General features: G+C 36.7%; 1 protein-coding gene across 3 annotated transcripts in view; it reads right to left on the bottom strand.

Annotated features, from left to right (window-relative positions):
- Positions 1-26,274, bottom strand: part of tnca (tenascin Ca) — a 61,334-nt gene that overhangs the window by 15,344 nt on the left and 19,716 nt on the right. Inside the window, exons 4-16 of one of the 3 annotated variants that reach the window (XM_077241785.1) lie at positions 25,163-25,426; positions 24,066-24,181; positions 18,833-18,986; positions 16,982-17,251; positions 16,690-16,875; positions 15,580-15,669; positions 13,738-14,001; positions 12,036-12,428; positions 8,711-9,139; positions 7,021-7,299; positions 4,556-4,828; positions 2,625-2,897; positions 446-718 (exon numbers count right to left, since the gene is read on the bottom strand). In XM_077241785.1, the coding sequence (XP_077097900.1) occupies positions 446-718; positions 2,625-2,897; positions 4,556-4,828; positions 7,021-7,299; positions 8,711-9,139; positions 12,036-12,428; positions 13,738-14,001; positions 15,580-15,669; positions 16,690-16,875; positions 16,982-17,251; positions 18,833-18,986; positions 24,066-24,181; positions 25,163-25,426 (3,264 nt within the window). The remainder of the gene's footprint in view (positions 1-445; positions 719-2,624; positions 2,898-4,555; positions 4,829-7,020; positions 7,300-8,710; positions 9,140-12,035; positions 12,429-13,737; positions 14,002-15,579; positions 15,670-16,689; positions 16,876-16,981; positions 17,252-18,832; positions 18,987-24,065; positions 24,182-25,162; positions 25,427-26,274) is intronic. The other 2 variants (XM_077241786.1, XM_077241787.1) reach the window with 2 other exon arrangements.

The raw sequence follows: 26,274 nt of genomic DNA, 5'->3' as shown, positions 1-26,274 counted from the left end.
TTTGTAGGAGTTTCCCTTTCAGATGCAAAATTTATGGGAGGAGAGAATTTAAATGAATCACTCAAGGTGATTTACTAAGGTTTACGCTTGTCAATTTACTTGTATTTGGTAGATTGCGTTGATCATTATGGAAATGATCTGGCAGGGTCTGTGTTCTTTCATTTGTCACGAGCAGAACCTTCTCACATCTGCGCTTTTATGGGATTGCGCTCTCACTCTAATTTGCTCTGTTTAGTAAATCTGGCCCTAAGTGTAAAAAGGCCTTCGGAGAAGTCTAAAAAATAACCATGTTAAATATTACATGCATGCAATTGTACCAAAACAAACAAAAATGTCAGTTTCAGAAATTTGCTTGCAACCAGGTCTAACCCGGATGGAAATTTGTTAGTTCTGTCTGTTAAGTCCTTATTTTTTGTGATAGAAGCATGAAAAACTTGCACAGTACCTGTACTGGTATTGAAGGAAACTGATGGAGTTTGACGGCCACGAGACAGACCATAAAACACTATGTCATAGACCGTAGAGTCCATAAGACCCATCACGGTAACGTTCCTCTCTGTGCCTGATAGCCTGAGCTCTACAACATCATACAGCTGCTCACGGTCAGTGATACGAGCAGCAAAGCCATCAAAGTGGCCTGACAATGTGCTCCAGGACAGCGCCAAGCTATTCGGGAGGGTTTCAGACACCACAATGGTGCCCAATTTAGGCTTAGGCTCTGAATGAAAGAAAGTATTAGGTGCTGTTACGAAACTAAACAGTAGCTGAAACAAGCGAAAAACTGGATGTTTAATACAGTAGGAATATTCTGGGTTATTTGCCATAATGTCTATGATAAGCATCTGTGGTCTGCAGTCAATTGCGGCAGATAATAATTACGACTTCATCCTCAGTTTGAAACATGGTAAAGAAAATGCATAAGCATTCAGTGGGACCAACTAATTTTTCCACTTGAGGACAAACTATTTAGGTTTGCCAGAAAAATGGCATCAAATCACTGATAGCAACTCAAGTGTTTCATTTTAAATGCTTAGTAGTAAGTAAACTAGGTATTTTGGCCAGAATCAGATGCAATATGGACCTGATTTTATCCCACAATTTCAAAAGACTATGGAGTGAGTGACAAATCGAACATAACTTGTGCAAACACAAGGTTGGGAAGCAAATCTTTCTAGTCCTATTTACACTAGTCCTGCTAATCAACAACATGCCGTAGACATTACCTCGCAAACAACCAGGAATACTACTTTAAGTCATGATCTCATGTACTTTGTGCCATACTATGAACTATGTAATTGTGATTTTTTTTATCTCCACCATTCTGACATTATTTCTCACAATTCTGAATCAATAATTCTAAGCAATTAAGAGTTTATACCTCGCAATTCTGACTATTATATAAAAATAAGTATCCTTATCCTGTACTTCAAGTTCATTTTATTTTTTAGATATACTTTATGTAGTAAGTATACTAATATCAATGTACTAGAAGTATACTTGTAAGTGTACCGCTTCAATACTACTTGGGACTAAATTGGGCCACTTTTTAGTGAATAAAAGTATACTTTTAAGTATAATTTAAGTGTAACAGTAGTAGACTTTGTGTACAGTTTACAACTAAGTTTTTCATTTGTACTGCAACTATACTACAAGTGAACTAATAGGTATACTGATAGTTTACTTGTCAAATACTTGTAGCAAATTTTTAGTTTATGAAAGTACACTTACTCTCAGTAAACTACTATTTTAGTAGTTTTATTCTGCAACTTGTTTTCTTTAAGTGAACATAACACCATACTTAAAGTATACTATTTATATATTATTTTTGCACTTTAAGTATACTACTATGTTCCTATTTAGGTAAAAAAATATATACTTGAAATATACTTTTAACTGTACTTTAACTTTTTTAAACAATTTATTCTAGCTTCATGCATCCTTTTTCAACAACTCTTGAATGTGGGTAAGTTTCATAAAAAAGCAACATTTTAAACAAAACAACACTTTTGTCAAAGACTATGTCCAGATCGGATTCAGAACGATGATCAAAACACAGATGGAGTAGATTGAGTCCATCAACACCCCCAAAGCTTCACAGTCGTTAACCCTTCCTGGGTCAACATTTCATTCTGTAACATTAGGCAGTTTTAATTTAAATGTTTGATTACCACTTTATTTTACATTTGCCTAAGCAATGCCTCTATCGCTTGTCTCTGCTCTTTCAGAATATGTGTAATATCGCCCCCTACCGTATAACAGTGAAAACATGGATAGCCGAAAAATTCAGTCAACGCAGCGGGGAAAGAGTAAAGTAGATTTGAAGTAAATTCCTATGTACACTACCAGTGGTCTAACCTACAAAAAAAATGTACTTTAAGACAGTTTTATATGTGGGAATTAAAAATTATAAAGTAAAAATTAAAAAAAATAAAAGTCCAAATTGCAAGATATAAGCTCGTAATTGCGAGAAATAGTCAGAATTGTGAGATAAAAATGTGCAATTACCTTTTTATTGTTTTATTCCACGGCAGCAAATGGGCTTCCATAGCAAACCAAATCTTCAAAACCCAATATAAAGGTTTAAAGGATGTATTCTGAGAACTCAAAAGCATGCTCTGCTGTACCTGTGGTTACTACAGTTGTCAGGGCAGCTGTGTTGGCGCCACCAGAGGTGGCATACAGCTTGATCTGATATCGCGTGTCTCCTCTGAGCCCGGTCAGCACCGTGGAGCGGGCACCTGTGGGCAAGGTGCGCCCCGTCGCCTGCGTGGGTAAAGCAGACTCTCTCACCTCGACTATAAAATTATCAAACGCCTTCTCTCCCGTCCGCCAGGAGAGTGACACTGTGTCTGAGGTAATGTTTGAAACAACTAGCCCAGACAAGTCAGGCTCGGCCGCTACAGGGGGAAAAAGCCAGCCATTGCGTTTTGTTTAGTGTCTCTTTCTCTGCTGTCAATAGTTTTAGAGATCTGTCCATGGTAACAGCCTTGTTCAAAGAGATAGTTCAGCCAAAAAGCATTTACTCATCCTCATTTCGCTTCAAATCTTTATGTTTGTGTAACTGGTCAAAATTCAAACCAAGGGTCTCTGGCATGGGAGGCGGGCGCACTAAGAAGGATGCGTCAGTCACTAGGGTGCCTTTTGAAGCCAGGGACGTGAGGTTTACATGCACAGCTCTTACTGGCCGACGTCCATTGCACTTGCTTTCCTCTAAAGCTCACTCCCATCCGGGTCACGGCACCAAATGTAACTCGTTCTACTCGACCAGCTTCGAGTGGGATTCGAACCAGGGTCTTCCGGTGTGGGAGGTGGGCTCGCTAACAAGGACACTAAAGTGAGGTTTACACGCACAGCTCTTACTGGCCTACGTCCGTTACACTTGCTTTCTTCCGTGAAAGACAAAAGGAGATATTTTGAAGAAAGTCGGTCAATGTGCATAGTACTAACTTGGCGAAAATTACAAAAAGCTCTGTGAACCCAGCTAACAGGAAACAGTTGCAAGACTTTGGCTAACGTTGCGTTCTGGCAAGGTTCTCTCAAATTTATTCACAAACATTCTTCCAGTAACGTCAATAGAACATTCATTCAAAGTTATCTGGTCCCTTAAGTAATGTCAAAATGTTAGCCCAAGCACATTATTTTGCTCACGGAATGTTTTTCCCTTTTTCCTAATGTTCAGAGAACATTCAAAAGTAACGTTCCCATCATGCAGAATTATAAAATGGAATGTTCCCTCAAAAGTTGTGTAACCAAGAAAAAAGGTTACGTCTTTTGAAGTCAAACCACAGCTTTGTGTGAGTAACAGACTAAAAGGGGGCATTTACACTCCAATCTTTACCAAACAAAAGGAAATGGTTTTCTGCGTTTTGGCCATTCATTTACATGACAACAGCGTTTTGGAGGCCTGAAAACGCAAACATTTGAAAATGGGTTTCAAAGAGTAATTTTGAAAACCGACACCATTATCGTCTCTGTGTACACAAAAAAAAACGAATTTGTTAAAACAGTGACGTCATGCTCATGCTTATGTATTCAGTCTATAGGCACGTAGTGTTTCTTTACAAAGTAACATTGCCATCTACTGGCCTGGCAGCAGAATACAGCACTTTTTGTAATTTTCGAGGAACGTTGTCATTTGTACGGAAAAAAAAAGCTACGGAAAAACTTGTTTTTAGTACATCTTTGTCGTGTAAACCCTTAATGTAGTCACATACGTGCTTGCATACAGAATTTAATGCAAGTCGAACCTGATGCAAATCCTCTTGTGGCACCAGATTCAGATTTCCATGTGCACAGGCAGATGCTGAAACTTTCATTCAATCTTCAATTGTGCATGTTCCTCACACAAAGCTATAACATGACTTCAGAAGACTTGAGTTTAATGGACCAGTTTTAGAGAAATCTTCAACATATGAAGATGAAGAAAAAACATACAATTTTGGAATGACATGAGTTGTGAACTTTTTGGTTGAACTACTCTTTTAAGGCCTGATTTATCACTTCCAATACAAACAAACGGGGGAAAACAGCAAGGAAAAGAGAGAATTCCAGTTACCTGTGGAGGCGACAGCACTGACGGAGTCTGTTCTCCTTCCCTTCATAACTCCAGTGAGGTAAGCTATATAGTCAGTAGTTGGCTGTAGCCCAGTGATTTCATATGACTGTGTACCGTGTGTAAGGTTATATTCAACTGGCTCCCGCTGCCAGCTAGAGTCTATAATCTCCAGGATAAACCTCTCAATATCTCCTCTCGTGTCATTCCATGAAATGGAGAAGCTCTCTGATGTAATATTAGACACATACAGACTGCCAACCATTGGAGCGCTATCTAAAGGGAGAAACGGTTATTGGAACAGAGGTAATGTACTTGCTGTACACGGCCGTAACCATGTTTGGACATTGTCACCCTTAATCTCTATGGTGATTACATCCTTGCTGTACAATATGCATAATTTGTTAAGCCGAGGAAATGAATTTCTATTTATTATGAGAGCTGATATGTATTGTTATAGTATAAATACTGACTAGAGTTATTTGTGCTTGTCGGATTAGGCCTGTTTTACACATCCCGTGTCTGCAGTATGCAAACAGCGCATATTTATTTTTGCATGCATACAGGTTACAGTTTTCATAAATTAGATTTCATGGCAAAGTTTGTAAAAAATATAATTAAAATTTAAATAATAAGCCAATTCATTAATAATTAAAATAAATAAAATACATAAATTCTTCATTTTTAATGTTTTCATGAATTGTTCGCGTACACACTGCAGACTCGTGATGTTAAACGGGCCTCACTGTGAAAACAGAAAAGCTGGGCAGAAAAAAAAAAGAAAAAGGAAAAGGTGTTTTCCAAGATTGTTTGTTTAGATGTGAATAAAACTGAAGCTATTTTTGTTGTATTTGTTCACTGTAGTGTCAAAACAGGTTAACAAGATATCGCATTAGTGCATGAAGCAATCAACACAAAAGATGTATAAAGATTATTCCAAATTATTCCCATGCCCATTTTTGATTATTCCCAATCCAAACAAAAGTTAATGCTCAGATGGTTCCCAGAAAGCAGTATTTTTGAATATCACATCAGTATTTCCAGTGAATTATAAATGAATGGGTAAAACATATAAATAACAGAGTTAAAAAAAAAATGAATAAACGTGTTAGAAGAAACAACATGTCAGAAGATGGATGAGCAGCATCTAAGTGATTTTGAATTTTATAATGGTGACGGCAAGTATCTATTTTGGTTTATGTAGGGCTACTTTAATTATTTCAAGAAGTATATTTAATAAAAAAATATATTATTATAATTTCTTAAATGTATAAATATATAAAAAATTTACATCAAAATAGGTTCAGCTGATGAAAAAGATTGGGAACCGCGGCGGTGACATAGAAAGAGCTCAAAATAAACACTACATCAAAATGGATCACTTATTCAAATGCATGTTGCTTCTATATCAAATCAATAGATGTGTGAAATGATGCAGGTAGATGATGAGATCACGCAATGAAATTATATGTGAGAGGGTGAAATATGTTGCAATCACTGCAGCACATCAAAACTCACCACAATGCGGTAAATATATGAGATGGGTGGTGCCATGCATTTGGGGTAGCTGGTTGAAATGGATGATAATGGTTGACAATGATTACTGCTGAACACAAAGCTTTGATTTCAGTGGAAATTAATGGAAATATGACATATCCTTTGCCCCAACGCAATCAACTTGGAGGCAAGACCGACACAGTGGCTGGAACAGTACAGCAATGAAGTCGTTTCACAATCAACAAATTATTGTGGACATTCGAGAGACGCCGTTATGTGTTCGGTCATCATTCTCATGGGCCACATGCAACAAACACGCTTAGGGTTCGTGAAGAATTAAAAGGAAATGTTAAAGTACAGAAGCACCTGCTTGACACCACAGCTCCCAACTAGAATGAAAAAGGTCAGAAAGAGAGAAAAGATTAAGAAAAAAAGGTAAAATAGATAATAGGTTTCCCATCCCTTGTGAAAAAGAAGTAGGCTTAATTGTATTGAATGTGCACTTGCATTGCGTTTTAAATCTTAAAAAAAGTATATTCATAAAAACTGTACTTGCAGATAATATGATTAATTAAACATTGATATAAAATTTAGGATTAATTTATATAACATTAATTGAACATAGAAAATATATATATTTAAATGTATTTATTTAAATAAATAAATACATGCTTGTCAGAAAATTCTACATATTTCAAAGACAACAGAAATAATTATTGTTCAACTAATTTGAAATGACTACATGTATTTGAAATGAACTGGAAACTTGAACTTAATGGAAATTAAGCAGGGGCTGAGTTGTGAGTTTGTTTCTCAATTGAATGTGAAATGAATATGTGATGAGTTAGTTAGGGTTCAACTAATTGTATTTAATATAAAATGAAAATGTATTATAGTTTAAATTTATATCATGACAATAACAAGCAATTAAGTGTCTTTTTCACAAGGGATATCCAGGTCAGCATGGATACCTGTTGCTGCTTCAATGTTGATCGACCCCAGGATCGAGCCCTGATGCACTCCGTATAGTGTAATTGTATAAGACGTGTCGGGGCTGAGCCCAGACATCCATAAACTACGTGCATCACCAGATACCGAAAGGTTCTGTTTTTCTGGACCACCTGCTGAATTTGCCACTTCAATCACAAAACTGTCAAAGGCAAGGCCATCCTCAATGATCCAGGACACATTGAAACTATCCCAAGATACATCAGACACACTCAGACTGCCAATCTGCGGCTTCTGCTCCTCTGACAGACAAAGAAATCAGAAATGAGTTATTGTCACTGAAATTAATTACATTTGCATGATGAAATGAGCTCAACTTGCCAGTGCCACTGGCATAAACACGATGACAGAGACAGGTAAAACAGTTTATAGATGGAATGAAATGATATGAATGAAGACATGAGGCACAAAGATGGTGTTCATTCATGTTAAGAAATAAAGGTCAAAATGTGATCCGATATATAAAACAAAAACGTTTAGAATTATTTCATGCCATAATCCATAGGGGACGTTTGGAAAGCACAGGAACAATTCTGCAAGCGTTTTGTGGCACTAGAGTTATAGGATCACATCTTGGGTATTACCTAAAATGTTTAGTTTGATTGAAAAAAAAAGTGAATTTTAAGTAATATTCAATGTTTAATAAATAATTAATACACTACCATTTAATAGTTTGGGGTCGGTTAGATTTTGTAAAATGTTTTTGAGTCTATTATGCTCACCAAGGTTGCATTTATTTGATCAAAAATACAGTAAAAACAGTGATAAATTGTGTAATATTATAACAAATTTAAATTATGTTTTGTATTTGAATATATTTTTAAAAAGTAATTTATTCCTGTGATCAAAGCTGAATTTTCAGCATCATTACTCCAGTCTTCAGTCTCACATGATCCTTCAGAAATCATTCTAATATGATGATTTGCTGCTCAAGAAACATATCTGATTATTATCAGTGTTGTGCTGCTTAATATTTTTGTGGAAAGAGTGATACTAAAATTCAAATGCATATATAAAAAACAGTAACACTACAATAAGTTCTCATTTGTAAACAACGAACTAACAACGAATGAGCATTATATTTGATACAGTATGTATTAATCTTTGTTAATGTTAGTTCACATTAGGTCATGTTAGTTCACAGTGCATTAACTAATGTAAACAAATGCACCTTTTGATTTTAACATTGTATAAGTAAACATTGAAATTAACATGAACTATGATTGATAAATGCTAATAAAAGGAACTAAGTATTGTTTATTCTTAGTTCATATTAGCTAAAGTAGTTAACTAATGAAACCTTATTGTAAAGTGTTACCAAAACGAACTATAACAGTATATCAATGATAATAAAATAACACTGATAAAGTATAATGCTTTCTTGCTGAATAAAAGCATACATTTCTTAAATTTATTATAATTTCATTAACATCATTTCTTTTGAACTTTTGAATGGTATTGTACAACTAAATACTTAACATGCACAGAACGTCGCTTGCAGGATTTGGGTTTGAACTAAACACTCGTGCAAAACCTAATTTCTTTCACAAGCCATCACACGCCTGCAGAAATGCTCCTAAGATAAATGACATCAGTAGTACTGTGATGGCGGATGACAGATGGCTGTGGTTTCTGAAGATGATGTCCATGTACCTGTCTTGACGTGAACATTGACTGGTTGAGATTTTTCGCCCTCCTTCATCCCATATAAAGTAATCTCATAATGCACGCCAGCGGTCAGCCCATCAGCATGGACCTGCCTGGCTTCTCCAGATACGTCAATAATGCGCTCTTTAGACTTATTCGACATTGAGTTCAGCTCAACGCTGAAGCTATCGAAGGCTCCTTCTGGAGCTGACCAAGATAGCCTCAAACTATTTCTGCTCACATCTGTGACTTTTAGGTCACTTGGAGGCCCTTGACTTGGGCCCTCGAGTTCATCACTTGAGGCTTCAGCTTTAAAATCTTCTGTTAAAAAAGTGGAGGTAGAGACTGCTGGTTGAACCTCCTTATGGAGGCTTGGTAGCATTGTTGAAACAGTTTTGACGGTCAAAGCAACAACATCAGGAGAGGTAGACTGTGCTAGAGGAAAGTACATTCAGTGTATTTAAGGTCAGAGATTTAAGACGGGACAGAATTAGAAGTGCTTTTCCTGTGAAAACAAGAGGTTAAAAAGTCATTGACTAAGTGCACAATTAAATGGGCCATGACAAGAGAAATCAAATTTGCTTTGATCTTTTGACATATAAGAGGTCTTTGTACCATTAAAACATCCTGAAACTTCCGAAGCTTATTAAAAAGTCCTCCTCATTCTAAACTAAGTAGTCATTTAATCAATTCATTAATCCAAGTTAAAACTGGTAATTTCAGACAGAGGGTCAAGAATGAAGGTTGAAAATATTAGTTTTTCTACATATATATTTGTTTTGTTTTTTTATACATTATAAGTCAACCTCAAGGAACATATAAAAATAATTGTCATGGCCCCTTTAAAATATGACTATATTCATTTTAAACATACCATTAATCTCCCGTTTATCCTGGGAAGTGGTTCTTTGATTTGCTCCATTAATAGTTGTACAATAATTTCTACTGAAATCTCAAAAGTACATTTTATAATTCTTTTTGAATGAACATTATGATGGTCAATCATATTCTGACTGGAATGCCATGAGGCTGTATTCATTAAATAGTTTCAACACTTTAACATGTGGTATTTCATCCACGTGCATATGTCAGGGTTATTATATTTAACCATAGAACCATAAAAAAGACCATAAAAAGCATTTTCATTCATATATATATTATAAATTCAAAACATATACCCCCCCCCCCCCTCACTTTCTCAATGTGCACTGAGATTTGAGACACACTGCATGCGGTAAAACTTAATTCACATGCAAATGATGTTACCAGTTACCAAATCTGCATGCATGTTTATGAAAACATCTGGAATTAATGGCTATGATGAGCCATTAATTGCTGAAGTTTCCAAGTAGTCCACCAGAGTGGAAGTACATGGGACACTTCAGACTGATGGACAATCCATGCAGACCTCGGGATGTTTTCAGGAAACGGCATGCATGAACTCAATAAGTTGTTAACTCTAACAAGTTAAACAATATTCTACTAATCAGTTTTCTCATGCATTCTCTTTTTTCACCACACCGTTTAGTTTGTAATGAGCATTAACTATTTTCTCCACTGAGATTTGAGGATATTCTTGTAATTTACAAACTAAGGCTGGGTGATATACTGAATATTTGCAATATATATCTGAAAAACCAAAAATAGGAGTTAGAGTTCTGTGCCTGAATAATTATTTGCTGGCAGCATGACTCATGGAGGTCATGGAATTCTCTGCATTTATGTAATTTTTAAACAGCAAATGTTTGGTAAATTTTAATATTCAATAAACAATTATTACAATAATTATAATTATTATATTATATTAAATAAATAATACATAAGTGTGACATTTTCCCTTGTCTTCACTTAGCAAAAAATTTTTTTAATACAACAAATATTTATTGCATTAAATAACCTGAATTGGCTTCAATTCTTCTTAAAATAATAGCTCCTCTTATAAAAAATGAAATGGTCAAAATTAAATATTGAGATAAATATTGAAAAGAGTAAAACGAGTGAAAAATATAAAAAGTGTATATATATATATATATATATATATATTAGGGATGGCCCGATACCGATACTGGCATCGGGTCGATACTGTCCTCATATACTCGTACTCGTACTCATAAAAATTCGCCGATACCACGCCCCGATACCACGTACATTTTGCGAAACAAAACTGGCCGCCGCGAGTGCTTTGTCGAGGTGAACTGAGGCATAGGGACGTGCACTCCATACGCAAAAGAGTGCGGCGCGGCACTAGATCTGATGGCCGAGCGCGAGCGCGGGCGCGGGCGGTAATGCACTAACTCTGTGTGTGCGGGTTCCGGGAGAATAAAACGATTCGCGGGACTCCCGCAAACTAGAAATATCTATGAATACAACATATTAAAACTAATAGATTTTCATTCATCTGTTGCAGAAAAGCAAGAAGAACAACTAAAACAAAATAGAAACGATTTACAGGCCAGAGTTTCAATTCATAACATGTTTGCAGTGTTGAGCGATGTAGCCAATCACAGACATGTGTGTTGATTTCTTGAACGCAATGGCCAATCAGAAGCATTTAAGATAGTCTCCCCTCACTGCTCAAAACTTTTTTGTTCAGTGCTGAATTCTGTATGCTGGCAAATCCTCTAATTATAACAAACAAAGTGTGGATATTATGAAAGATTCATTGTGCAGTCAGCTTCATTGATAATAACAGATGTGTGAGATCGCGATGAACTGTCAGCTTTTTAGGAATTAGACTATTAAGGGAGCGCACTTTGGGCGCATTCAGTAATGTCAGACCATGCACGCAGTAACTGCTTGCTTTTATGTTAAATTAAAAGTGGTTTGTGTGTTATTACATTTATTATTTTACTCATTATTATTTATTTTTAGACTTGTTAAAACAAGCAGAGAAGAAAATAAAAACAGTCTTCTAACCTGTGTTCTAAAATAGTCTTCTGTCTTCTTTTTTGGGAGCCTATAGTTACTTTTGCGGTAGAAATATCGGTATCGGTACTCGATATCGGCAAGTACACAAATGTAAATACTCGTACTCGTATCGGTTTGAAAAAAATGGTATCGGGCCATCCCTAATATATATATATATATATATATATATATACTTTTTTTCTTTTTTTGCTGTATCACCCAGCCCAAATAAGCATCCATATCCTGATGCATCATCATCATGCATGTTTTTTGCTCTACCATTTGATGTATGGGAGCAGTTGCATATCATATTTCATGCAAAATGTGTCATTCCACTCGTAAACCTATGAAACCAATAATTTCTTAAAGTAGCAATGGTACGAAAAATCAAACAGATGACTTGAAACCCAAAGATAGTTTATACCTGTAACTGCTATTGCTTCTAGTAGTGACGATCTTTGGTTATTGGATATTCCATAAAGCCTTACTTGGTACTCAGTGGAAGCCCTTAGACCTCGGATTTTAGTGCCATTCACCTCCCCATTGAGATGAACCTCCTTGTTCCATTTCCCTGAGAAATCTTTAAGCTCTACAGTGTAACTATCATAGCCAATGAGTATATTTGACCCCCACGAAAGATCAAATCCATCGGATGTGACATTGGACACGGTCAAGGTGCCGGTGGGATCCTCGTATCCACTCCCAGAGAACGGGCTCTCTGAGTTCTCGAGAGGCACAAAGCTAATGACATTGTCGTCGGTGCCTTTGGCTGAGCCGAGCTCAGGAAATGTGTTCGCTAGATAAAAAGTGAAAGATGCTACAAGAAAAAGACAAAAACATTTGAAACTGGGCAACAACGGATGAAACCTCATGACAATAACATGATCACACGTGCAAATCCCTTCATTCAAGACCAAATATGATTGACTATCATCTAGACAGATAAGTCAAATTAATGCTAGCAAAAAGCCCTCACACTGTTCCCTTACCAGGTGCAACACAATACGTTTCCTGAGAGTGAAAAATGCTGATCATAATCGCAAATAATCTGTTCATATTTAATACACAGTTGTGTGGAGAGAGATTTTTGTTTGGGCGTATTCAAAAACTCAGATTTACAGATTTACTGGTGTTGCAGCTGGTTTGGACACAGTATGCAGATCTGTTGAATCTACTTAACACACACCGTTTCTCTGCACTGGTGATGACGATAAAGTGTGTTATGATTCTATCCACCTTATTTTTCAATGCAGAGGTAAGCTATTTTCAGTGAATGTGAACTGAATTACTGGCTCAAAGTGAATGACAACTCTTTTGTCTTCTGTAGAGCTGCTTATAGGTGAATTGAACTCATTTCGTAATTGAATAACTTTACACACTTATTCAACTGAATCAACACTGAACTGACGTGAGCTGAATAATGACACTATTGTCTTTACAGCAGAATTTAATTCTGTTTGCATCATTGAATCATTATTTTCCTGTTTATCCCTGTGAAGCTGATTTGAAACAATCTGTATTGTATAAAGAGCTATAGAAATAACTGAAATAAAAAAAAACAATAAATGACTGGAATGTGCGATTTAATGTTTTGCTTCATTATTGGTTATAGTTAAATAATATTAATTGTGTGTACTCCTCGTTTGTAAGTTGCTTTATATAAAAGCATCTGCTAAATGAATCATTTAAATAATATCAGTTTGCAATATCAAGCAGATTGTTTTGTACAGCTAAAATAACTGGAAGTGGCTGACATGGAAAGCCTTGCACCCGCATCTGCTCTTACATTAAAAATAAGGTGGATAAACATGCTCTTAACTTTAGATATCTTGCCTACCAAGTAGAGAAAAATGACAGCAAAAGGAAACCATTAATGCATGCTAAAGCAATCCTTGCAATGTTGATAATTGCATTGCGGTATGAATTGCATTGACACATTTTGAAATGCTTCAAAAATTATAGAGTACTGAATGTTTCATGCCTAAAACTGATAAACAAATGTTTTGGGGGAAAAACATGCATATAAAGTTAGTCATGATCATCTTCACAATCTCTTGTCCACACCTGCAAACAGAACAATGGCATTATGATGTTGCAAAAGTTAACTACAGTAAGGAAGCCCTCACCTGTGGATGCGGTTACAGTGGCTGGAGCACTTCTTCTCTGTGCGTGTTCTGCTACGAGGGTGGCGGTGTAGCGCATGCCAGGAGTCAGGCCGGTCAGCGTGAGTGTGCTTGCAGTAGCAGGCACCACCAGCTCTTCCCGTCGCCCGTCGGCAGACACAAACGCTAGCCTGTAGGTGGAGATCTTGGCCCGGGGTCTCTTCCAGACCAGTTCCAGAGTGGTTTCAGTGGAGTCCCTCACTTCCAGGTCTCGTGGAGGATCCAGATCTGTGTGGGTGGAGATTCAAAACACAGCACAGAAGATTCATCGTCATTCAAGAGAATGGAATCAAGAGGCTGAAGAGATAAAGACTAGTCTGTCAGCATCTACTCATGTCATGCCATTCCCAATCTGTGAGTCTTTTTGTTTTAGTTTTTTTGGGAGAATCTTTGTTTGTGTTCCATATAATGAAAAAAATCACACACTATAAAAGTAGTAGTAGCTTTTGGTCACTACGTTCACTATACAGTAGTGTAAAACATGATCTATGGATGAAAGTCATACTGGTTTGAAAAGAAGACATACGTAAATGATAACATAATAACATTTTTTGGGTACAATTATATTCATGTTCTTGGTGTATCCCTTCTTTATAAACAGCATGTATTTTAACAAAGTGTAATGTAAACTACTGTTTTTGAAAGAAGATTCGTATGCTCAGAGAGGCTGCATTTCTTTGATCAAAAATACTGTCAATAATTGTGAAATATTATTAATATTCAAAGTAACTGTTTTCTATATGAATATATTTTAAAATGTAATTTATTTGTGTGATGCAAAGGTGAATTTTTTAGGACCATTACTCCAGTCTTCAGTGTCATATGATCCTTCAGAAATCATTTTAATAGGATGATTTGCTGCTCAAGAAACATTTATTATTATTATCATCATAATTGCAAAGCTGACACCGTGAAACATTTTTTTCAGGATCCTCTGATGAATAGAAAGTTAAAAATAACAGCATTTATCTGAAATATAAATCTTTCGTAACATTATACGTTGTTTAGTTCACCTCAAAATTAAAATTTCCTTATAATTTACTCATCCCAATGCCATCCAAGATATCCATGTCTTTCTTTCCTCAGTGGAAGAGAAAATATTTTTTTTGAGTTAACATTTCTGGATTTTTCTTCGAATAATGGACTTAAATGGCAACCAGCGTTTTGAAGTCCAAATCAATGCAGTTGATTAAACACCCAGGATACGCACACGTAAGGACCATTTTAAACAATAATATGACACAAAAACATAAATATGTCATTCAACATACAATACAATTTGAACTATCCTCCTTCGCACGGTGACCTTTCAACGTGATGACGTAGTTCCCGGCGTGTTGCAGATCAGCTCAATCCGAACAATTGTAGTTAAAAAGTATATATATTTTTTTTTTAAATGACCTATCGTTTCGCTAGATAAGACCCCCCTCCTCAGCTGCGATCGTGCACAGCATTTTCAAGCACTTCAAAGACCTTTGAAACTGCATTCATTTGGACTTCAAAACGCTGGTTGCCATTGAAGTCCATTATTCGTAGAAAAATCCAGAAATATTTTCCTCAAAAAACTTATTTTCTCTTCCACTGAGGAAAGAAAGACATGGACATCTTGGATGGCATTGGAGTGAGTACATTAGGAAATTTTCATTTTGAGGTGAACTAATCCTTTAACTGTCACTTTTGATCAATTTAAAGCCCCCTTGCAGGATGAAAGTATCAATATCTTTCAAATAAACAAACAACAATAATATTGATCTTAAAGCTTTGAACAGTAGTGTCTGTCGCTCATATAAAGAGAAGAGATCTCACCGGTCAGTGCATTGGTGGTGGCCGGCTCACTCTCTCTCTCATTCTGAACGGCTGTGACTCCAATGCCGTACTCCGTTCCAGGCTTCAGGCCTACGGCACACACAATCCATTAATCCAGAAGATGAAACTCTAAACTGATGCATTTTCAAGCAGGGAACGGGGGGAAATTCTGAGTTATGACAACTCTATGTGAGCATTTTCACTTCTTTATGCGAGTTTCTTCAAATTATCCTTTCGATTTTATACAATGCTCCATGTTTAAGCACTTAGTAGTCTGCACATCAGAAAACAAAGTGCTCTTTCCAGGAGTTCGAAACAAGTTGCATCTGTGATAAATACAGTGTGGGTTTACAAACAGAAATGTGCAGTTTCTATTTTTGTTAAAGCACTCTTTATTCTTTCTTTAATATGTTTTTGGATGAAACATTTTTAATACATTCTTTTTTGGGATGATCCTTCTCTTTTATTAGTGCATATTGTGGAAAAATCACGGCAGACGTTATTGGATATAACTGACATGACCTTTTTTATTTTACAACTCTAGTTTCAAGTTAAAACATAAATTGTTTGTGTCTTGTGGCAATACTTTCTTATTGTGTATTTTAATGTTTGTGTTGCCATGTTTTTGCCTTTTTTTCCCCAGACTAAATTACAAAATCACAATCAACACACTGCTAAAACATATTTGCTTGCTTGGAATTTTTTATCTTGTTTTCCATTTCAAATGTATAGAAATTAAATAAATTAGGGGGAAAATGACTTAAGATATTAAGTCTCGTTTTCTGACAAATTGATCAAAATTAAGTGAGTTTCTGACAAAATATCTGCCAATCGGGAAAGAGACTATCTTGTTTCCCCTTCGAATTAAGTTTATTTTTCTTACTCTATTGACAGACATTCGTCAAATACAGTCACAAATGTATTTATTTTTTTAGAAAACAAGATTTAATACCTTCCGTTATTTTGCTTCTTAAGTAAATGTATCTTGATTTATGAATGTTTAGATATTTGCACTGGAACAAAATGACAAAAATACTGATTAAGAATAATTTTTTGCAATGCAACTAGTAAATAAAATGCAGTTCTCAATAACAGAAGTATAATTTTTACCTGTAATTGTGGCCCATGTCGTGTCTCCTGCTCTTCTAGGGAACATGTCTTCACCATGAGCACCTCCTGCGATCGGTCCGTACTTGATACGGTATCCGTCGATGGATGAGCGGCTGTTTTTCCATTCCACTGTGATGCTGTTGTCAGTCTGATCAACAGCTTTAAGGTTACTGGGGGCATCCAGGCCTGGGACACACAGAAATCCATCCCAGCATCAGTAAAACATTGGCTTGGCTGAGTTAAGTGACAAACTCCTGATAAGCTAAATTTTTCGTTTGTAGAATGATCCTACCTGTGGTGAAGCGTTCAGAGATGGGCTCGCTGGTCAAATCTCCCCTTGTAGAGCTGAGAGAAACTCTGTACTCAGTGTTGGGTTTCAGGTCTTCCAGGCTGTACTGCGTGTCTTTGGCCGAGAGGTCGACATCACGATGGACTAACGGGTCTGTGCTCGGCCCGTACGAAACCCTGAACCCGTCCACCTGAGACACAGGCCTGGACCAGGAGATCACTGCTGACCTGTCAGTCACATCGATAACATCAACCTGTCCTGGAGAATCGATTCCTTCAGCAAAAGGAGGGATATGTGGTTATACTTACAATTATATTCAGTTCAAATAATATTGTCTCAGGTTGTGTGTTCATGTGTTTTGTGAGCGTCTGTTTTTCTTTTTCAACACAAGTTTTGTGTTGTCATGTTCTGTATATCATGGCTGGTTTTATCGGTCGTTTGGTTTCATGTTTTGAGTTCTCTTTAGCTGCATGTTCATGTTTTGTTTGAGCACATGGCTTGTGATTGTGCTCGTGTTTTTGTGTTGTTTGGTGTGAGCACATGGCTTGTTATGTATGTTTCTATGTGTCATGTGCTCTCCTGTCTTTTGTCTTCACCATGGCCTTCTTTTTATCTGATTATTGGTCATTTGCTCCACCTGTCCTCCCTCGTCACCTGCCATGTTTGGTGCTCTATTTATTTTCAATATCTGCATCCGAAATCGCATACTCCCCTACTAAATAGTAGGCGAAAAAACGTATGTGACAAAAGTAGTGTGTTCGAATTCATAGTACTCATAAAAGAGTAGGCAAAAAGTCCTCGGATGACCTTCTACTTCCAGCGAGATTCAGAGGTGTGCATAAGATTGACACTTTTCAATCCCATGAGGCCACGGGAGAGGATTTATGAATGGCAGTGAAGCGACGTAACTGACGCTGGTAGGTCACATGACAATAACAACATTGCAGATGTAGTACATCCAGATTACATTCATACTCATACTAGAACTTTTTTTTTTTTAGCGGCCATGAAGTAATTATTTATTCAAAATAAGTACCTGCTCAAGAGAGTATATCATTTCAGATGCGGCACTTGTGTTTGCAGTCCTGTGCCAGTTAATTGTCAATTATCAAAGTGTTATGTATTTATGTATTTATTTATATGATTTGAAAATACACCTCTCCCACAGAAAGACACACGATTTGAGGAATCAAATCAAATACTGCAGGACAACTTGCACACTGCAGTTTAATATGTCGTGTTAAGGGTTAATTCAAATGAATAATCTAGACTATAAACTTGTCAATACCTACAAAATTCTTTCATGCAGTAAATATGCACTGAAAAGCACATTTCACCCTAAATAGTTTGACCTCACCATGACAGATATCTCCAGAGAATTTTGAGTATTTTACAGGCAGTAAAATGGGGAACTACACTAACTACTGTCAGAAATCAGGGGCCTTTTGAAACCAAAACACGCCTTATTGGCAATTATCATGGATTGCATGTGTGCAAAGGCTGTAAATGTCAACCTAGACACATGGATCTTCCAAATTTCTCACAGTCGAGCACAGAATTGGCCTGTTAAAGCTCTGCTGGCCAGCCCACGCTAGATGTTTCATTGGGTTAAATGATGGCCTCTATTCTTCTTGGCCTTTCCAAACAGCAGGGCTTCAAATTCTTTACTGCTGAGCTAGTTTCACCTTTGACCTCCGACACTTTAGAGCCGTTTCCCAGATGTAGATTAAGCCAAGCTCTCCAGTCAATTACAGCACAGATCAAAAGCGGCGCCTTCAACATTTACTTCAATATTGAAACGGGATCATGACACAGACAATAAACAAGAGGTTTGCTTTAGAGAAGGCGCATTACTTGTAACTACAGTCGAGCTTATTTCGGGTCCTCTGGTGCGGTTCTTTATGACGGACAAAGTGACTTCGTATTCCTGTCCCGGCCCGAGTCCTGGTTGCTCAAAGTTGGTCTGGGAAGGTGTCAGGTTGTTCACGATCTTCCCGTTTTCTTCCTTCTGTTATGGAGAAGACAAAAGAATATGCATTTAGCTTCCTTTAGTCATGATTGTTTCTGCAAAACCTGTAATATATTTAGTAAATGCTAAAATCCAGATCAGTGGGAGACTCAGAAATGTTCTGGGGCTTAAAGGGGCCTTAAAGATAACTTAAAATGATTGAAAACAAGACAAAACAAGCATCAAAATAAGGCAAAAAAAAAAAAGTATTGTCCTTGTGCACCTTATGGACATTTTTGTCTTTTTCAGTTTTTTTTTACTTTTATTATCACTTTACCTGTGTTAATCACTTCACCTGTGTTAATGCTAACTGCAGGAATTGTGGCACAGGTGTGTATTTTTATTGGAATTGTACAATTTTACCCCCATTTCCTTAAAATAAAATCTTTTTTGCACTAGGTACACAATATACTCCCTCTCAGCACCTTTTGGACAAAAATGTCCCCATTGAAACCCATTAAAAATTCAATTTTTAATCCACTTTAACCACTGCCTACGGGTACAAATAAAGGAACCTGAACCTGAAGCTGATAGTGGACAAAAATGTCTGTGTCAAAAAATTTTCATGAAAATTTGAAGCTTGGGAGCACAGACCTAAATTTAGTGGATTAAAGTGGATTAAATGCAATTTTTAATCCCAGGGCCATTTAAAGGTGCAGTGTGTGACTTTTAGCGACATCTAGCGGTTCGGTTGCGAGTTTACACTAAGGGCTCAGCCCACCGCTCACCCCTCCCTTTCGAAGAAGCTACGGTGGCTAAAACGGGACAAACATCGTCGTCTGAGACGGCAGAGAATAGCCAGAGTAAACCAAGTTTCTGTACCACAGTCCATTATAAATCACATCATGGATAAAGTTTACAAAGCCATAGTCAGGTGAGGATCAAGGGTCTTAATACGTAATATAATAATAGTAATTAGTTGATTGTCTCACGAACGTAACCAGCACATTTCTCCCCACATAGCAAACCCATAATACAGCGAGGGAGAAGAACCACATGAAACTATGCAACTATATATTTTTTCTAACAGGGTGGTAAAAGTTTAGCTGGCTATTATGAGCTGTTACTGTGGCTGAGCTGGTTAAAGCGTTAAGCCTTGTTTATACTGGACGCGTCCGCATGAGCCCAAAGGTGCGTGCGTGAAAAATAACGTGATTGTAACAGCGCGCGCGCCTCCGCATCCCCTAGACACCATTTACTACACACAATAGGCTTTTTTTCTCTGATTTTGGAAACTCGATCGACTTAAAATGCTTCCGAGATCGACGGGTTGGTGATTCCTGTAACTGTTTTACGGTCAATGACAAGAGTACTAATCAGCTGTCTCACGAACGTAACCAGCACATTTATCCCCACATAGCAAAGCCATAACACAGCGAGGGAGAAGAATTAAGTTACATGAAACAATTCAACTACATATTTTACACCACTGACAAGGGAAAAGTCACTACTCACGGTGTTTATGGCTAGCTTCTAGCTTTCTGCGACTTCTCTTTCAAGGTAGTGACGAAACGCGCTCTGTAACACTGTTTGTTCGCTGTCGGCTACGGTAGAAACATGACGTCACAATATGTCGACCTTCATAGAAGGGGATTCCCGCGCCTATGTAAATATAAATGCCTCATTCTAAGGTAATAAAATATTACGGTTTATTAAGTAAGTTCTTTATACACCACTGAACACAGAGTTATGGATGTCATATTGCATTTCTTTTAATAGATACTCAATTTTTACACATTGCACCTTTAACTATAAAATGATGCAATCTTTGTTAAGAGGCTTTCATTCTGTTGGCAAGGCTCAAACATTTTAATTTTTAAAAAATTTTACCAGATGGTGCCATTTTTTCAGGTTTGGTCTATAAAGCAAATACTCGCTTTATTCCTGTTTTCTGATTCGGCATATTATAGAGCCAATTGGATAAATTATGCAATGATAATTGTGTGGGTGTGTTGGTATGGATGTCAGAGTGTGGTTGGTATGTGTGTTATAAAAAAAAAATGTGTGTGTGTGTGTGTGTGTGTGTGCATGTGTGTGTGTTTGTAATCGTGAGAGAGAAAAACTGAACTGCAAATAAAAAATCCAATCACTGTGTGCACCAGTGGAGTTTTGCTGGCATCCAATGGGGAAAATCTGTCCTGAGCCCAAACAAAATCTTACCGAAAGCAAATTTTTTGAGATATCAACCTCAAATTTTGATTTTTTAGAATTCAACTTGTTTCATAAAATATATATTTTATATAAAATAATGTTCAGAAATATGTTTCATAAACTTGAACCTATAACTTTTTTTTGTATTTACTTATTAATTGTTTTTAAAATTCTTTAAAATGAGACCAAACTTAGGTCTGAGCTCCCAAGCTTCAAATTTTCATGACAATTTTTTGACACAGACATTTTTGTCCACTATCAGGTTCAGGTTCAGGTTCCTTTATTTGTACCCGTAGGCAGTGGTTAAAGTGGGATTTGGTAGGTGGGGGAACCGTCAAATTTTGTGTAGGTGCTACAGGGAAAAATGACTCACCGTGGGACAACATATTGAGTATCGTGGTATAGCATTACTTTTGGGGACAAGAGTGTCACTGTGGCACCAAGTATCACAATACTTATTTACTTGATATTTTAATGGTTTTATTTTGGTCCATCAACACTGATATGATGCCGATACTATGTTAAAATTGCTGAACACTGGGACAAAGATTGAGCCCTGGCACTGTAGCCACATCAGCCCACATTGCCCCCCTACAGCCATGTGCATTTAAATATGAGGTATTTAGGGGGGTTCGGGGGCATGCTCCCCCGAGAAAATGTTGATTTCTCTGACCTGCATATGTGCAATTTAAGACTTTTGAAGGCCAAAAAAATGGATAATAAATAACTTTAAAACCATGACAGTCGGCATTAGAATATTTGTCAATACCAGCTCTCTCATCTTAATCTTTCTTTTCTCTCAGTCTCCTTATCCTGCCATATTTCTTCCCTTCCTAAAGCTAAACTTTGACTGTTAGTCTTTTCATTTTCTGTGTCAGTGAAGAAAGTAGCCTAAACATAGGCTCAACTGATGAGTTTTATGAATCATTTACTTAGATAAATTGATTTACTCAAGGCTACCAGATCAGCATTGCCAATAGGAACCTTCTACAAGCTTTGGAATTTGAAAAGTAATTTTAAATAATACAAATTATAGGCTACGTTTAACGCAGTAAATTTGTGGAATTGGCAGACGTTCCCTTAGGCATGCGTTATGGAAACGCGTCAAAGCATTCTCAGGTATAAATATGCAGCATTAATGCACGTAGGTGATTTTGAACGAATATTTAATGTCGATAATGGTTACGTTAAAACTAATCCTGCTATTGATATCTTTGTAAGACTGCCGACCCTATAGAACAGTGGCAAGGGAAAACAAAAATAGAAATAGAAATATAGAATCTAAAACTAACCTTACCGCGCTCAACCACCGTGAGTGCATTTCACTCATTTATAATGACTCGCGTTCAGCGGGGAGGAGGGGAGGTTGATCTCGGGACCCGCGAGATTCGTTGAGATTAATTAATCTATTTATTTATTAATTTATCTGAGGTGCCGGAACGCAGTTCCGGACCGTTCCGGCCCACTTTAACCCCTGGCCGTAGGTAGATTTGTTTTGCAGCGTCAGAGTTATCCACTCATTTTAAGACAAACACAGACAATAAACATTAGACAATAGTAAAAATAAAAATAGATACAAATAAATAAAAATCAATAACATAGCTTCTGTGTCATCTGTGCATTTTGTTCCTCTGAGTAATGGCTGCTGGAACAACGCTTTGTTCTGCACTTTGGGACTATATACCTTCGTCTAGAAGGAAGAAGCTGAAATTCACTGTGCAGAGTGTGGGCATCATCATTTAAAATTGAGCCAGTTATCCGCTGTAACTGTCTGGTGTACAGGGACACTGGGCTATGTGCATATGTGTAACTTCAATTATTTCATAATTTGTATTTTGCGGTCTTTTTTTGTCTTGGCTTTTGAGTGATGTCAAATGAAACAAATTCTGACAATCTGACAAAGTATGAGATACTGTAAATGTTCTCTTAAATCTGAATTTTCTGTCATGCAATTTCCCCTCTCAGGTGAGTTTTTCTTGTTTTAAGGATTCTGATTTTTTTTGTATTGGAAAACGTACCAAAAAAAGTCATAGAATTAATATAATCTCATAACTCCATGGGCATTTTTATAATGAATATAGTATTTGTAGGTATGCCAAGATCTAAAATATTGTATAAATAATCCTTTAAAAAAATAATGGGTTCTTCTAATATTGTTGTAGACAATGGGGAGCCTTGGAGTCCAAAAGGGTGAAAACCACTGAACTTGATGACCTCAAATCTAATAGACGCACTAAAAGTCACAAACGTCCAACTGTGAGTCTATATTTATAGAAAAGTTGACAGTTTCCTAAATGCTGGTGGCATGAAACAACAGAACTGAAAGTGAGCAGTAAGTTCGAACATCTGGGATTTCTGGAGCACCATTAAAGTGAGTCTTAATGGAGACTTTATGGTTCAAGGATGGCTCTTTTTAATGGCTCCTTAAATGAGTGTATGAGCTCATGGCCGCCTGTAACTCTGACTCAAATGGAGAAAATGCCCATTCACATCAATACTAATGAACAGTGATTAAATTGTCCATTACTCTGTTTTAAATACGAGAGAGAGTGAGAGACTCTGAAACCAGCCGCATGATGACCGTATAACCAGCTGGCACCTAGGGCCGATGTGTGAACAACTTACCGCAGTAAATCTGCTGACCTAAAGGTTGACATGTTATGTTCTACCAGCTGGTACAGAAATAAGTTTTTACTATTAGTTTTACAGCAAGTTATTAAAATTATCAGTGTTTCAAGACATTTCAACACTTTTCTCGCACTTTGCTTTAAAGAATGTGGCTCCAAAAAATTTTCATGTCCTGAGAAAATGTTTTTTGACCCGTTAATGACACTGACCTAAATACCTTTGCCTAGTAAGGCATCAAAAATATATATTTTTGGGTGTACTTTCTGAGTCAAGTTAATATTATCTCGCATTGACACTAACCGTGTTACGAAAGTTGAGCTCCCAGCCGTCAAAAGGAATGTTCAGCTGATCCCACAAAACTTCCACAGACGTAGCAGTGATGGACTTAAACTTCAGGCCCTCGGGCTGCGGTAGATCTGTAGGAAAAGAGCACTTATTAGCCGAGTATCATGACGAGTATTCATTCAAGTTTATTAGCAGTGTTCAGTGCCTGGATATAAAAGGTTAACCTGCACAAACGTATAGTGGCTCAATGGATTAGTTCCTAATGCTGTTTGGACAGTTTTGCATGTGCAATGAAACTGTCTGTGTTAAAGAATTTCCTGGGTTTACAAGGACTTCTTGATGAACTACTATCAATATGCTTTGAGCAAAACACTTCACTCCAAATTGTGACAAACTTTCCCTATAATTTGTGAACTGTAAGCTGCTTTGAATAAAAGAATCAGCTAAATGACAATAGAAAGAGGAAGTGACACGAGTGGCAAGGAAAATTACAAACTGAAAGCAGTACTACAAATACTATCATGATACATATATATTTTATAATCTTTTACATTAAACATTGCAGAAATGAGAATATAAAAATTACATTTTAGTTTTGATGATATAGCTATGAGAGCTGGGGTGAGAGGAAATGCTTAACTGTCATAATTATAAACAATTAATAATTAATTAATTAAATAAATTATTAATTGTATTATATTATTTTATATTATGTTTATATTATTATAACTGTATGAGTATTATTAGTAAAATGTATTTAAAAAAAAACTAAAAATTAAAAGATAATAAAAAAATCCTAAAAAGTAATAATGATGAAGAATATTAACAGCCCAAAAAATACATACTTTTTTCTTTTTAGAGTGAATTTACACACACACACACACACACACACACACACACACACACACACACACACACACACACACACACACACACACACACACACACACACACACACACACACACACATAATTCCAGTGTTAGACAAAATTTCAGAAAGAATATATATATATATATATATATATATATAAACATTTGTTTCCCCACAAAGTGTGCAGGTGTGTATATTTATTGCACGTGTGTGTAATGTTGACAAGAGTGTGTGGACGTACGTGTGGCCACTCTGGCACTGACTGGAACGCTCTTCTTATTGTTGAGGACGGCATAAACGTTGATCAGGTACTCGATTCCAGGCTCCAGCTCAGAGACGGTAGCAGACGTACGATCTCCAGGCACTCGGAAGTCTAACTGCAGGCCGCCTGGTGAAGTCGGGATGTACGTGACTAAAAACTCAGTCACCAGCATCTCGTTCTTCCATGTGAGGTTCACCTTCTTCGTGGTTACATCTGTGATGGTCAGGTCTTCCGGTGGTGAGACTGGGAAATATATTAAGGCTCATTTATGTCACAGATGTTGAGAGACCGAATAACCTTTAGTGCCAAGTGGTAGGAAAATTGTCCATGTTTCCATTGTGGTGACTGGAAATCATCCAATCAAACTATGGAGAGGTTTCAATAAAGCTACACAGAGTAAATTATGTTTTGTTTCTTATTGATGGTCCTCTATGTAAATCTAATGGATTTCACAGGCACACATGCTATTAGTCAAGAAATGAGTTTATAATTAGCCGAATAAACCTACTGCTGTCTTCATCCTCAATGTTAATCTAACAACAAAAGACAAAGAGAAAATCACTCACTGCTCTTGACGGAATGACTTTTGTAACTTTAATAATGAACCATTTAGATTTATTTTATGCTGTGAAGACTACTGTACACAGTGTAATTTTACAGTTGATTACTTTATTCAATTTCTTTATCTGAAAACTTGGATATTTCACTGGTATCTAAACATTTTAAGCACTGGCCCAAACAGGCCTGTAGAAAAAAAAAATTCATTGAGCCCTGATGGAGCTCTAAATATTCACTGTGCGATTAAATTAAAGATAAAATATGATAGAGCAAAAATATGAAAGGTGAAAGTAACAGTAGCTCCTACAATACATTTTAACAGGCATAATTATTAGGCATGAAAATACCTGAAGGAAATATCTATTTGCTAAGTGATAACCTTACTCATTCAAACCCAATCCACTAAGCCAACTAATTTGATTCATATACTTTTGGTTACTTTGGCCAATATTTTAAATATTATAAATGCAATAAAAATACAGATATTGGTACTCGGTATCGTCAAGTACTAAAAATGAAAGTATCGGTATCAG

Source organism: Siphateles boraxobius, unplaced genomic scaffold, assembly GCF_051911475.1.
Source record: "Siphateles boraxobius isolate OS27281-9 unplaced genomic scaffold, OSU_SipBor_1 24, whole genome shotgun sequence".
In the NCBI taxonomy this organism is placed as follows: Eukaryota; Metazoa; Chordata; class Actinopteri; order Cypriniformes; family Leuciscidae; genus Siphateles; species Siphateles boraxobius.
Note: the sequence above shows the minus strand (reverse complement) of the source record. Positions and strands in the feature narration are given on the sequence as shown.